At 41.8% G+C, this 12,867-nt stretch overlaps 1 protein-coding gene across 1 annotated transcript in view; it reads left to right on the top strand.

Annotated features, from left to right (window-relative positions):
- sema3fa (sema domain, immunoglobulin domain (Ig), short basic domain, secreted, (semaphorin) 3Fa) overlaps positions 1-12,867 on the top strand; it is a 45,851-nt gene that overhangs the window by 22,267 nt on the left and 10,717 nt on the right. Inside the window, exons 3-8 of the mRNA XM_029501691.1 lie at positions 4,819-4,979; positions 5,074-5,136; positions 7,341-7,460; positions 8,927-9,016; positions 10,024-10,117; positions 11,271-11,390. Coding sequence (XP_029357551.1) covers positions 4,819-4,979; positions 5,074-5,136; positions 7,341-7,460; positions 8,927-9,016; positions 10,024-10,117; positions 11,271-11,390 — 648 coding nt within the window. The remainder of the gene's footprint in view (positions 1-4,818; positions 4,980-5,073; positions 5,137-7,340; positions 7,461-8,926; positions 9,017-10,023; positions 10,118-11,270; positions 11,391-12,867) is intronic.

Here is a 12,867-nt window from a genome sequence, read left to right as displayed (position 1 = left end):
CAGTGGGGTTATTGTTGTAACCCACAAAATGTGCAAATAGGTCACTTTGAATGCTTCCATGCAAAGGTAAACTAGTCATTTCCTTGCTATGGTAACCAACAGAAAGATTAATTGATGTTTCCCAAAATTCTGATCGACTTATTATTATTTTCTCTCTCTCTCTCTCTCGCTCTCTCTCTTTTTTTTTTTTTTTTTTTTTTTTTTTTTTATCCATAGGAGACATTGAAATTGCTGTCAGCAGATAGTCTTTATGTATTTAGAAAAGTGTGTCCTTGCCCATATAGATAAAAATCCTTTTTGGGACACACCTAGACATGCATGGCTGCAGACAAGCTGCTGCAAGGTGGGGCCACACCTCAGGGAGATCCCCCCTGTAGATCAGGGAATTCAGACAACATGCCTGGAATGCCTGGGCAGGTATGTGGGATTTTCTACGGCCTTTTTCCCCAAACCCCATCCTTCCACCTCTAGCTTTTTTTTTTTTTTTTTTTTCTCTTTTTCACCTGAAACATACAGAGATTTCCAAGACTGATAATAGTAGACTTGTCTAGGAGCGGTGTCTTTCTTCATCCCCTTACATGCACATAACAGGGGTCACTTGTGTCCCTTTAAGGTTGACCCAGAAAAGCCAAACTGTGGTACAAAGCCTGGCCAAAGGGCTTCATACCTTGGCTGCAGATCAGAACCGAGAAGAGAGTGACCACAGTGCAGAGGGATCACATCAACAGGTGGACAGACTACAGGCTCAGCTTACCACCAGATGTCGTGTCACATTCTGGGAAAGGAGTAGGAAGAGGTTGGGTTTTATCCAACCCAGAGGTCCTTCAACAAACCAAAGACAATCCCTCGTACACCCAAGAGTGGGAAATATGATTTAGCTCTGTCTGCCTCTGTGTATGGTAGTGATTACCAAGTTCTTGCTGGGAAACTCAGTGATAGACACCAGATCCTGGGATCTTTAAAGACAGACACTTGTGCCCTCTCATTGCTGAATTTACCAGCTGGTTGTAAATTCAGTCATTTAACATGATGTCAAGGCTGTGTATTGTCTTGTAACATCTTTTTTTTTTTTTTTCCAGCTTCAGAGACATGGGCAATTATGGCTAAGCGACAGGAATGCTTCAGAGCAAACAAATTTTTGCTGACAGTAAAGCTTAAGAGTGCTTTGAGGTGGACTGTTATCATACTTTACTCCTCATCTCACCACGCCACAGGCATTACATCAAAAAAATTGCGCTTTAGCGTGTGCCATCTCGCAAAGATGTAATATTTCTCCTGTGTGCAAGATTGCCATTTCATTTCTGCAGATTAAAATGGTGAAATGAATAGAGTTAATGTAGATTATAGCTTTGATAGTCATTGCATTTTATGTGAAGGGACTTATAATCTTCATATAGGCTTTAAATGTGCTCTGGAATGAGCACCATGTGCTGTGGATGTTAAGAAATTCTTGCCAATGATCAGTAGCCGTTTTTAGTGGTTGTACTGTATCAGATTTTTTATTATTATTTTTTTTTAAGAATGTTAGGTGGTGCGGTGTGGTGTGATGAGAGTGAGCGTATTGCCAGCAGACTGTTTTTACACCATTGCTGAGCCTTTCTTTGTTAACAGCACAATACAATCAATTATCAGAAATATGCAGACCTCCGTGAAAAGCATTTCTGCCTTCCCCCCCCACCCCTTGTTATGTCAAATACTTTTCATCAAACACTGTCAAACATGTTTTCCATTAGTTGTCTGTGGCCCCCTACTGACACTTAGCTTTGGAAAACTCAAGATAGCGCTCTTTGAAGTGGTTGTTTGATAACTGGAATTGAATTTTCTTTGCAAATATTATTCTATTTTGAATGTGTTTCACTCAGATTGTTTTTGTACAGATTAGCACCCAAAGGCGGTTTAATTTGTATATTTTGCTAACTGTCAATAGATTGATGGATTTGATTTATTTTATATGTGCTCAGACTGAATATGATCTTATACACCTGTGTAGCTGATGGGAAATGTGAAGGTCTTTACTTCTATGACAAAACTGGGTCCTGCTTCATTGATCCAATGATCCTGAAGTGAAGAGAGAGAAAGTTGTCAGGCAGTGAGACTACCAAAGCTGCTAACTGATAATGTGTTTTGATGAATGTTTATTTGTAATGTTGCGGGCTATTTGCCCATCTCGTCTGTCTCATCCATCTGTCTCCGTACTCTCACTGAGCCTTGCGCTGACCTAACCGCTGTCGGACTCGTGACAGTCAGTCTTCGCCAGTGTGCTTCTGCTCGGATGCCCCTGAGTGTGAATCTGAGTGCAGCAGTGACAACTGTGGGATGTCAGCTGGTGACCGTCCCAGAAGCTCCTGTGTCGGTCAACTACTGGTCCTGCCAGAATAGTTAGATGGCTGAGTGCATGGTTGACAAGTGGACAAGGATGGAAAATGATACGGGATGCTGATGGAGAAAGAGAGGGGTTGTACTGTTTTAAGATGTCTGCATTTGTGTATGCGTGGTGAGGCCACATGCGATGTCTAGTGCGGTTTATTTTCAGGTTGCTGTTTACACCTGTTCCCTTTTACTGTACACATGTATGAACCGAAGCTGATACACTTTTGGCCAATATCAACTGACATCATCGTCCTCCACTTTTGTGGTTGTTGATTCTGAAACATCCACAGTTACCGTGGTAATGTCGTCTACAGTGTCACATGGCAGCAAACGGTTCATGAACAGATGCAACAGAAACGGGCTGTTATGGTGCAGCCAGATAAACTTGCCTTTTAATGAAGATATTCAAAATGAACTATACACACCTTCAGATTTCATGGTTCACATGGTTCAAGTTGTTATCCTCAGACTGAGGATAACAAGAGATAACAGCTTGCTTGCTGTGTTGTGGCTGCTTGTTTTTGGTTTGTTCCTCCCTACCATATTTGGGGGAAAAAAAAAAAAAAAAAGATTATCACGTGTCCTGTGATAGGCTCAGAGTAAAAATGTTTCAACAGTTGAATCCTTTTAAAGGGAAATGGAAACAACAAAAATCACAACAAACGTAAAACAGCCCGGATTCAGTGATTCTGTGAGAGTGAAGACTAAATGATGGTGGTTTCAAACACCAAAATGTGCTGGATTACAGAGTGCATAGTTTCCAGTACATTTCCGTTTTGCTTGGAATCGTTAGCTTTGATAGAACAGAACAAAAGTTTGTAGGACAGTATCCGACATGTTCACATCACCAATAAATGACTCACTTTATATTTCTGCCCATTAGAGCAGGAGCTAACATTACAAAAGTATGTCTGGAGGGAATTTATGAGAATTACATGGGTGACAGCCATGTCTATTCCTGTTTCCTACCCTATTCACTGGACTGCGGGCCTTGATGCTGCACCGTGACGGCAGCATTTCACAGTCCCTGAAGGAGCTCCGCTCAGCACACCAGCAGCTGAGAAGCTTTCTGGAAGAGGATTCATGTCAGAATTTCAACATGTCCTGTACAGGTGGAAAACCTCACACTGCCTTCTATTCCAAGTAAAATAAGTTGTGCTTCCTCCTGGTGAAGGAAAGCTGATGAAGCAGTTGGAGTGCCTCTTTCATTATGGGTCTCTCTCAGACTTGTTTAAAGGGAACAGTAGGGGTGTTTGTCTGGTCCCATTGAAATGGAACATGAACAGGTCCCTCTATCTGCAAATAGAACAGCACAAGTGCGGGCTTAACTTCCTCAAGATCCACTTTCCCAAGCACAGCAGGAGAATGGGAGAGACCTCGTATCAGGTTCTCTAACAGCTCCGAAGGCAATGAAAGGACCAGGAGAAAAGGCTGCTTTCTGCAGACCAGATCTCTGCTCATCTCCCCTCACACCCCACGTGCAACCTAAACGCATCACTGATTAGCCCTAAGCAGTACGTGAGCCATTGGAGATCAGTTTTATTTCAAAACACTCTCAATATTGATACACAGGAAAGCTGTGTGGGAATGTAATGTCTGTTTATGTATGAAGAGAAATGAGACTAAAGCCTGGGAATGATCAGCCTCTTTTCTGCTTGTCGAAGAGATCATCTCTCATCATCTCTTTCACGGATTGACAGAATTGGGGGAAAAAAGTGATTAATGAACATTATGTGCTTTATGATCTTTAGTAATAGAAGTTTTGTTATGCAACTGCCGGTCACGAAACAGAGAAAACCAACCAAGTGTAACCAGGTTACATTTTCTATGACTGTAATAAAATATGTTGTTAATTGGCACATTGATACCTGATCATTGTTTGTCGATAATGAACTTTAGTAACAAAAACATGTAAATAATCCATATTGCAGGGCAGGAACTAATAGCACTGATAGCAAGAGGAAAATGTGTGCTATTGTTTAATATATAAAAAGTTCAGTCACTTGAAACATAATGTGGTTATTTAGACTGAACAGAAAAACAGAGTTTTTCAAACAACTTAACTGGAACTGAGAACAAACTGCAGCTGTAAATCAATTTAGCGGGATTCAATAGTGGGTATGAATAGAACAGTGTGTGTGATTAAGAGAAAATTGCAGCACTTGTTCTGTTTCTGAATTTTACTTTATATATTTCTATTACAGATAGAGCACAAATGTTTCTCTTTTTGAAAAATAAAAATGTGCTGTAACAGAGCTGCACGTATTCTGCACTTCGACTGCCAATTGTTTGTACAAATTTTTTGGCTAAATATTGTTTTATATATTTATTTCTACGTTCTCTCTGTGTGCTTCTGCTATCCTGCTCATATGTCTGATGTTGCTGTAATGTGCAATTTTCCCAGCTGAGGGACTAATACATGATTATCTCATCTTATCTGTTTTTCAGAGCTCAAGTCCACGGGCACAGCTCATCACTTTTCCTTTCTGCTGAACTCAACTGACTATCGTATCCTTCGCATGGACGAGGACCACGACCGCATGTATGTGGGCAGCAAAGACTATATCCTCTCTCTGGATCTCCATGACATCAACAAGGAGCCACTCATAGTAAGAAACATCACACACACACACACACACAACCAAACTGGACGAGCTCAACGTGAGTTAACGGTTAACCGGCATGTTGACTTTTCCCCGTCAGATCCACTGGCCTGTTGCCCCCCAGAGGAAGACAGAGTGCGTCTTGTCAGGAAAAGACACCAATGTGAGTACTCAAATGCAGTGGTATCAAATTTTAAAAGGAACAATTATTTTATAGGCAAGTGAAGTAATAACAAATAAGTTATTCCTTTTAATTGTTTTATATCAATGACCACTAATGTGGGCTTTGGACTGCTGCACAACCTGAACAATTAACCAACCAGTCTGGGGAAAAAAAATGAAGGATTTACATTAATCTTGGTCAAAGGTACCATGTTATCACAGTGCTGAATAGTTTAGCCTGCAACATTTGTCCTGCTGCACACGCACACATCCGTTTATGTGGTGATTGCCTTGTGTAAGAATGTATCTTTTTGGGGAGACATTTCAGATGTGAATGTGGCACTGGGGTCACTGAAGGACATTTTAAAGCGGTGAAAGTCTCATTCATGTCCCTGCGCCCCTGATTGCATACAGCTGCCACCAATTCAAACTCAGCAGCAGCTTGAAGGAGCTGGCATGAGGCCACTAACTGGCAGATACCCCTCTTTCCATTCCTTTCTATTTGTATTTCAATTTCATCTCTTTGTTTTCCCTTTACTGGATAATTATTCTACTCTTTGTTGTCTCTACAAGAAGACAAAATGAATTAACCAGTGGAAGCTACAGGCCCGTCTGAAGTGTTAATATGAGTCAGACATTTGAGCACAGCGCAGCCCCCACAAGCCCAGGATGGAAACTCAAAAAAAAAGCCCCCCCAAAAAACAGATCCTTCTCTTTTGATTTTCCTCACACATTTGAGGCCCACCCCCCTCAACACACTCATCTTATCCGTGTTAGTGCACCGACAGAGTGATGAGGCTCTGGCTAATAACCCTGCTCTCCCCTGCTGGTTGAGAGCGCAGGCTGCTGTTTATCCAACTGGAATGTTCATTTATGCGTGTTTGGTGACCCACACCTCCCGCCGCCTCTGGCTACATCGAATTGGCCTCTGTATGTTCATGTGTACATGTATGAGCCTCAGGATTAGTGTGTGTGTCTGTGTCTGCGTGTGTGCGTGTGGGTGTGTGTGTGTGTGTTAAGAGAAATTTTGCCGCTAAAATAAGAAATAAATATTGGCCGCTCTGAGATGTCTTGGCTGTCCAGGCTGCTCTTTAGGGAATGACAGATGATGACAATTCAAAAACAATTCAGGGGGGATGTCGGTTCAGGCAGGAGGTCAAAGGCAATCATCCCCACTGTGCTCTCAGTGGGGGAGCACAACTGTGTGCCGAATAATACACATGCGTAAACACACACAGACGCACACACACACACGTACAAACACATCCTCTGAAACCTCTGACTTGTGCATCTGTCGTGTTGCTAAGACCTGCCAAAATCCCCCAGCCTGCATACATTTTTTTTTTTTGGGTTTAATTCTTGCTACAACCCTTTTTTTTTTTTTTTTTTTTTCTCACCAGCTGTCACAAACAGCAGACATGACAAACGAATCTGAAGGGATATCATAAGCCTATACATGTAGTTTTTAGTTTTGATTTGGGTGGATTGAAACCGCAAAGGTGAACAGCTGGTTCAACGTATATAGAGTATCAGAAAGCACAGAGCTGCTTTCTCTAGAAGCACCTCTTTGTCTTCAGTCTAAAGAGAAAAGAGTCCTGCCTGTTACCACAAGATTAATTAAGATGTTGATGTCTATCGGGGTATTTTTTTTCTCTCAAAAAAAAAAAAAAAAAGTAAAAAATAAAATAAAAAAAAGTTTCATTGGATTTTAAGGATCTCCAAAAACCTAAATTCTCACTCAGCAATTTCTTTTGGGCTAACCAGAATGTTTTTCTGTTGTCAAATCTGACAGAACATTGAATTGGGCTTACCCTTAAACACACTTGACAGCTCAGATGCACTGCTTTTCTTGGTTTCTGCCACAGAGTTATATGGTGTTTGGAAACATTTTCCCTCTGACAGTGTGGTCTGATGGGAAGCTAGGGCCAAGCTGACACACTGAGCCAAAGAACAGAGTTGCCAAATGCAAGACAGCCAACAGTGGAAATGATAGATGGGATGGTTTTAAGCCAGGCAGAGGGGTTATTAACCATCAGTGGGGCATTATGTGTTATGTAACCTTTTCTCTTTTTTTTTTTTTTTTTTTTTTTTTTTTGTTGCAGATGTTGATGTTCAGTCCTTTTTTCTTTTTCTTTTTCTTTTTTTTTTTTTTTTTTTTTAACTTAAATCTCTAATCCTGCTGGGTTTTGTTTTGCCTTCCCTCAGGGGGAATGCGGAAACTTCATCCGTCTGATTGAGCCGTGGAACCGGACCCACCTGTATGTGTGTGGGACGGGGGCGTACAACCCCATATGCACCTACGTGGACCGAGGACGCAGGTCACAGGTAACCAAAGACATAGCCGGGCAGCCATGGAGACACCGTGACCTTTACTCTCCACTTCTTAAAGAACCATATCTGTCAATCTGTCTCGGATCAGAGGGCCTCCTTCTGCTCTTGCTCTTCAGTTTCGTGGGCTCTTTATTTTCCTTTATTTCCTCCGTCATTTTCTGCCTCTTGGTTTTCATCGATTTGCACAGTTTCATGGTCTAGAGCGTTCAAAGATAAGGCCAGTCCTCTCTAGATAATTATTATTACAAAATAACTGTTAGCGAAGCACAAAACTGCCACCACACCACTCCAGAGACAGCCGCAGCAACAATCTTCTTTAGCCACTGAGAACAGCACATTGACACTATATCCACAGCAAACGCTCCCACCACAGAGACCTCCCTCCTTTCCTCACCTGTCTATACACAGCAGAGCCTGTGACCTGTCTCTCTGTCTGACTGAGAGCCTCTGAAAGGCCATCATTACTGATAAAGCCTCTCATCCATCATCAGCCTTGTAGCTCAGCCCTCCATCCAGCGTGATGGCCGCAGAGAGCTGCAGCAGCTGCCGGCACCAGTTACAGTCCACACACTTACATTCAGCAGTCGGCCTGTTTAGTCTCACTGTTCAAATGGAGGGTTCAGATTTCAATGTAAAGGTCAGTCCTCCTCTTGTCATTCAGCTTCTCCCTGAAGGCCCAAAAGCTATGTTGCTTCACACTGTAAAGATTTTCCTCAATAAGAGTTGACGTAAACAGAAACCAGTTGTTGATATGTTCAGCTCGGTGCACAGAAGGCTTCACACATTCTTATCTGACTCCCGACGTTTTTCCTTTAACTGGGGACATTTTCTTTTAAATGCAGAAGCTACACGTTTTTTTTTTTGTTTTGTTTTTTTTTTTTTTTGGGAGGGGAACACACTATTACTATTACTACTATGCTTACCAATTCTTTAATATTTCTATATTGTTTGCTTTCATTGGTTCCACCCTTCATTTTATTAGACAATACTCAAGGCAATGTGGTTTTGTTTTTTTTTTTTGTTTTGGTTGTTTGTTTGGTTTTGTTTTTTTTTTTTTTTTCATTTTAAAATGATGGTTGTCTCCTTTTGTTGCATTTCTTTGTCTCTTGTCTTTCCTGGAGCTGCATGGTTTATGCATGGAGTTTGCAGCCGTGTTTACATGACACTGAATCTAATTTAACATGGCTACTAAATGATGGATGTCACCCACCAGGCGCTCTTGCCCTCCTCACTTCACTTTGACCTTCACTTTGATGTTTTCTCCTTTTTTTTTCTTCTTATTCTTCTTTTTTCCTTTTCTTCATTTTTCATCTTTGGCAAAGCTGGGTTTTTTTTTTTGTTTTTTTTTTTGGGTTGTTTTTTGTTTGTTTTTTTCACTTTCCCATTTTTCCTCTTCATGTCATAGCCATCATCAGTGAACAAGTAACAAGATTGGCCTCTGTGCCATGTCTCTGTTTTAGGGGTCCCACTATCTACAGGCACCCCAATCTGGAGGGAGAACAAGTCGGGCAGCAGACTACAGCACTACATCAGAGCCTTTGGAGGCGAAGGTGGGCAGAAGGGAGGTTTTTTGTTTTTTTTTTTTTAAAAAGGCTTTTAAGCCTGGTGCCCACCGGGAGTTGTTTTTGAGGATAATGAGGATGACAGATTCTTTGGGTTTTTTTTTTTTTTTTGGTTTTTTTTATATATATCTTGGGTTATTAATGTTCCCTAAACAACTCCACTGTCACAATGTTCAATATAAAAGTGTTTGTTGTAGGGAACATACTTCCTTCCAGTTGCCCTCAACACAAGAGTGCTTCATAAATGTGCTATTCTCATGCTAGTGGATGCTATAATGGCTGCTAAGCTCGATATTGTGACAGAGCCAAAAAAATCACTTGTTCTCTTGTGTGGACATACTTGCATTTTCATCAATTCACATGAGTCTTACTGTACTTCTTCTTCTTCAAAAAAAAAAAAAAACCATCAGATTGGGTTACAAACGCAGCTTTGACATTGCTCAGCTTCGACTTTCATATTCCCTACCTGTCAGCCATCCTCGGCCAGCTTTGAAGTACCTGGCTAAAACTCTCTGCAGACTCACACCCAGTGTTGACACAGATGTTCAAGATGTCCTCTTGCACTGTGGAATAATGAATTCTGGTTTCGAGCCACTTTCGAGCCCCGAAGCATGGTGGATGAGTTTTGGATTGCTCTCAGCATTTTCCTCCACCTCTCCATCTCCGATAACTGGCTTTGTGTGCTTTTTGTTCCCCTCAGCAGATCCAGCATTACCACAAGAGTCTGTTCAGTGCCTTTATGGTCACGGCAGCTCACACCTTGTCCTTGTTATTTTGTCTCCCAACTGATCACACTGCTAGTTTGATGCTGCTGCTGCCATTTAAAACAGTGTATTATAACATCTAAATGTGCCTTCTATGTGTTGCATGAAAAGATTAACACACACATACACACACAAAAAAAAACATTCCTTCAACACAATAAATCTGTTCCTGATTGAGAAGGGAAAACAAGAAGGTTATTCATGATCTTTTTTTCCTCCTTAATGTCACAGGAATATATTTTCCGACTTGAACCTGGTAAAGTCGATTCTGGGAAGGGAAAATGTCCTTATGACCCCAAACTTAACAGCGTCTCGGCTTTGATCAGTAAGTATCTGCTTTTTCTCCTTTTCCCAGTTCATACAACATGTTCAGACAACTTTAAATTGCTATCTGTGGAGACAAAGTTCTGCAAGAAGTCTTTGGCTATAATCAGTTCAGTTTCTCTGAATGCCTCAGGAGGCTCTATATTATTAAATTTAAATATATTCTTTCAGTTTTTCAGTGTTTACTTAAAGAAAATCTCATTTGCTGGCTATAGTAGCTGTCCCAACGCAGTCAACTCCTGGTTATGATTGATGATTTTAATAGTGTGTTTTTCTTTTTTTTTTTTTCTTTTTTTTTTCTTTTTTTTTTACAACAGCAGCATTTACAGGGTTGTGTTCATTACTGATAAACTGTCTACTATTTTCTTCATAAATTGATCAATAATTAAATTTATGTTTTATATATATATTTTACTTATTTAGTCGAAAAGTCTCATAAATCTAGTCACTGATTTGGAGAGACTGGTGCTCTCATGATAGTGGGTGGTCTTTGTCTTTGCAGCTTACAGGTGGTCAAAACATGGCTGTTCATCAGTGACCTCCTGCCCTGCATGTGTGTGTTTTCCAGCAGGAAATCTTATGTTTTACTTTTTCCTCGTTCATAGAAATTTGGTTGTCAGGAATATGTCAGACGCGACAGCTTGGGGTTCAGCTTTGTCAAAATATGAAGCAAAAGCATTGTACTAACAGGCCTGCTGGTGATGCTGGAGGGAGACAACATCAGGCTCTCACTGACCCCTAACATATACTTGATGAATCCAGCTGACATGAACTTGGCTGTGAAAAATCCAGCTGTCCGTTCAAATTACAGTGATTGGCCTAATGAGCATAATATAAGTCTGATTGCACTGTAATTATGAGGTCACCATATTTAACCCAAATATGTCATTTCTGACACCACTGAACCGTGTTTGATGAGTTGGGAGTATGATGAAGTATATTTGTCCTATCCTGTCATCACGTAGAGTTTGGCCACAGACTCTTTATCTGCTGTCAGTCTTAGCTCAATGAGGTCTTGAGGGATGACGCACCGTATTAATAAAGTTTCAATCGGGCTCGGAGACACGTTTTCTCTATTTGAACCTGAAATGAATTTTCACCCATCATGATTTCACCTCCGCAAAACCATTCCCTGTTTTCTCTGTGACTGACAGATGGGGAGCTGTATGCAGGAGTCTACATTGACTTCATGGGAACAGACTCTGCTATCTTTCGTACGCTGGGGAAGCAGACCGCCATGAGGACTGATCAGTACAACTCCAGATGGTTAAACGGTAATGTCTCAACTCAGTGCTCGTTCTGCAACCGGCATTATTCCCTTGAATAATGTCGGTTGCATTATTCAAGGGAAATGAATAATACCCTTGATTGTTGATCTTTTCTGCCTGCTCCACATGACTCAGGGATCAGTGCGCTGAAAGCATAAAATGCACTACACTAATTGCCAGGGGTGAGCATCTCTCCAAAAAAGAAAATCCGATACGCATCTAGATACATAAGGTACGATTCAATTCAGTCAATAATGAGTCAGAGTAGCTTTTGCTGTCCAATGAACCATGACTGTCGCAGCGCTATAAATGCTCATCGGGTGCTTCCAGTTGATGTTGCCAAATCAATCGCGGCCTCCCCCAGTGTTGCTGGCTTACAGATTTTTCCTCTGACCCTGTTGCCCTGACAACAGTCCCCTGGTAGCGGTACACAGAATCAGGACACCTGAGTCCTGCTAATCAGCCATGTGGAATCTCACATATCTCCCCCCCCCCTTCTCTTCTCGGTTTTGGTTTTGTCCTCATTTGGGACCCTGATTGATAACGATGGGGAGGGGCGCTCTGTCTGGCGTGTCCACCGATGACCCAGTAAGTCAACCAGTGGGGACGCACTGTGATGCCGCATTGAGCGCTGTCACTGAGAAGAAATAAAGGGGCGCATTTATAATAGGACAAGAGTACTGCTCTAGACTGCAGGCTGTTGTCATTTACTTACTTCCCCTCCATGACCGGTTGCTTTAGTTTGTATGTCTGTGGCTCAATCCAACTCTTACATCATTCATTCATCTTTTGCTGCTTATCTGTTTCTGGGTCGTAGGGGGTGCTGGAGCCATTCCCAGCTCCCATTGGGCGAGGGCAGGGTACATCCTGACGGGTCACCAGTCCATCACAGGGCCAACACACAGAGACAGACCACGCCACCATGCTGCCCACTCTTAAAGCTTATTTCTTTAATCTTCTTCCTGTCTAGATGGATGTGGATATTCCTCATAGTTAATACTTCAACCACATCTGTGAACTAAGCAGATGCTTGAGAAGTTTGCAGAAAGTCTACAGACTTTTTTTAAGACTTCAGGAAAAAACATAGTTGCAGTTGTTAAAAAACCAAGTAGGATTTGAAAGGTTGAGTCAGGCATCACACCTGACACTGGGCCTGGAGGGTTCTCTGGGTTTGTGCAGGCGCAGGCTTTACAGTTGAATAACTGATCACATCTCGCTGAGCCTATGAGCAAAAGTAGGAGTGGTAGACTTCCAAGTTAGGCGAGTAAGTTTCTTGGCCACCACCATCCATCCCTGTATGTAGAGCGACCTGCGTGTCGTGCAGAAGATCAGGAGTCTCGGCCGAGCATCCAAGGATGGCCGGGTCATGATTGAATGTCTGCAGACTTTATGAATCATTGGTTTGAACAGCTCAGAGCGCTCACTGACCTACCGGATCTATTAAGCGTGGCAAACTCTGAACATTTGGATGTGGCCTGTGTGC

The sequence above is a fragment of the Echeneis naucrates genome, chromosome 5 (assembly GCF_900963305.1).
Source record: "Echeneis naucrates chromosome 5, fEcheNa1.1, whole genome shotgun sequence".
NCBI lineage: Eukaryota > Metazoa > Chordata > Actinopteri > Carangiformes > Echeneidae > Echeneis > Echeneis naucrates.
Note: the sequence above shows the minus strand (reverse complement) of the source record. Positions and strands in the feature narration are given on the sequence as shown.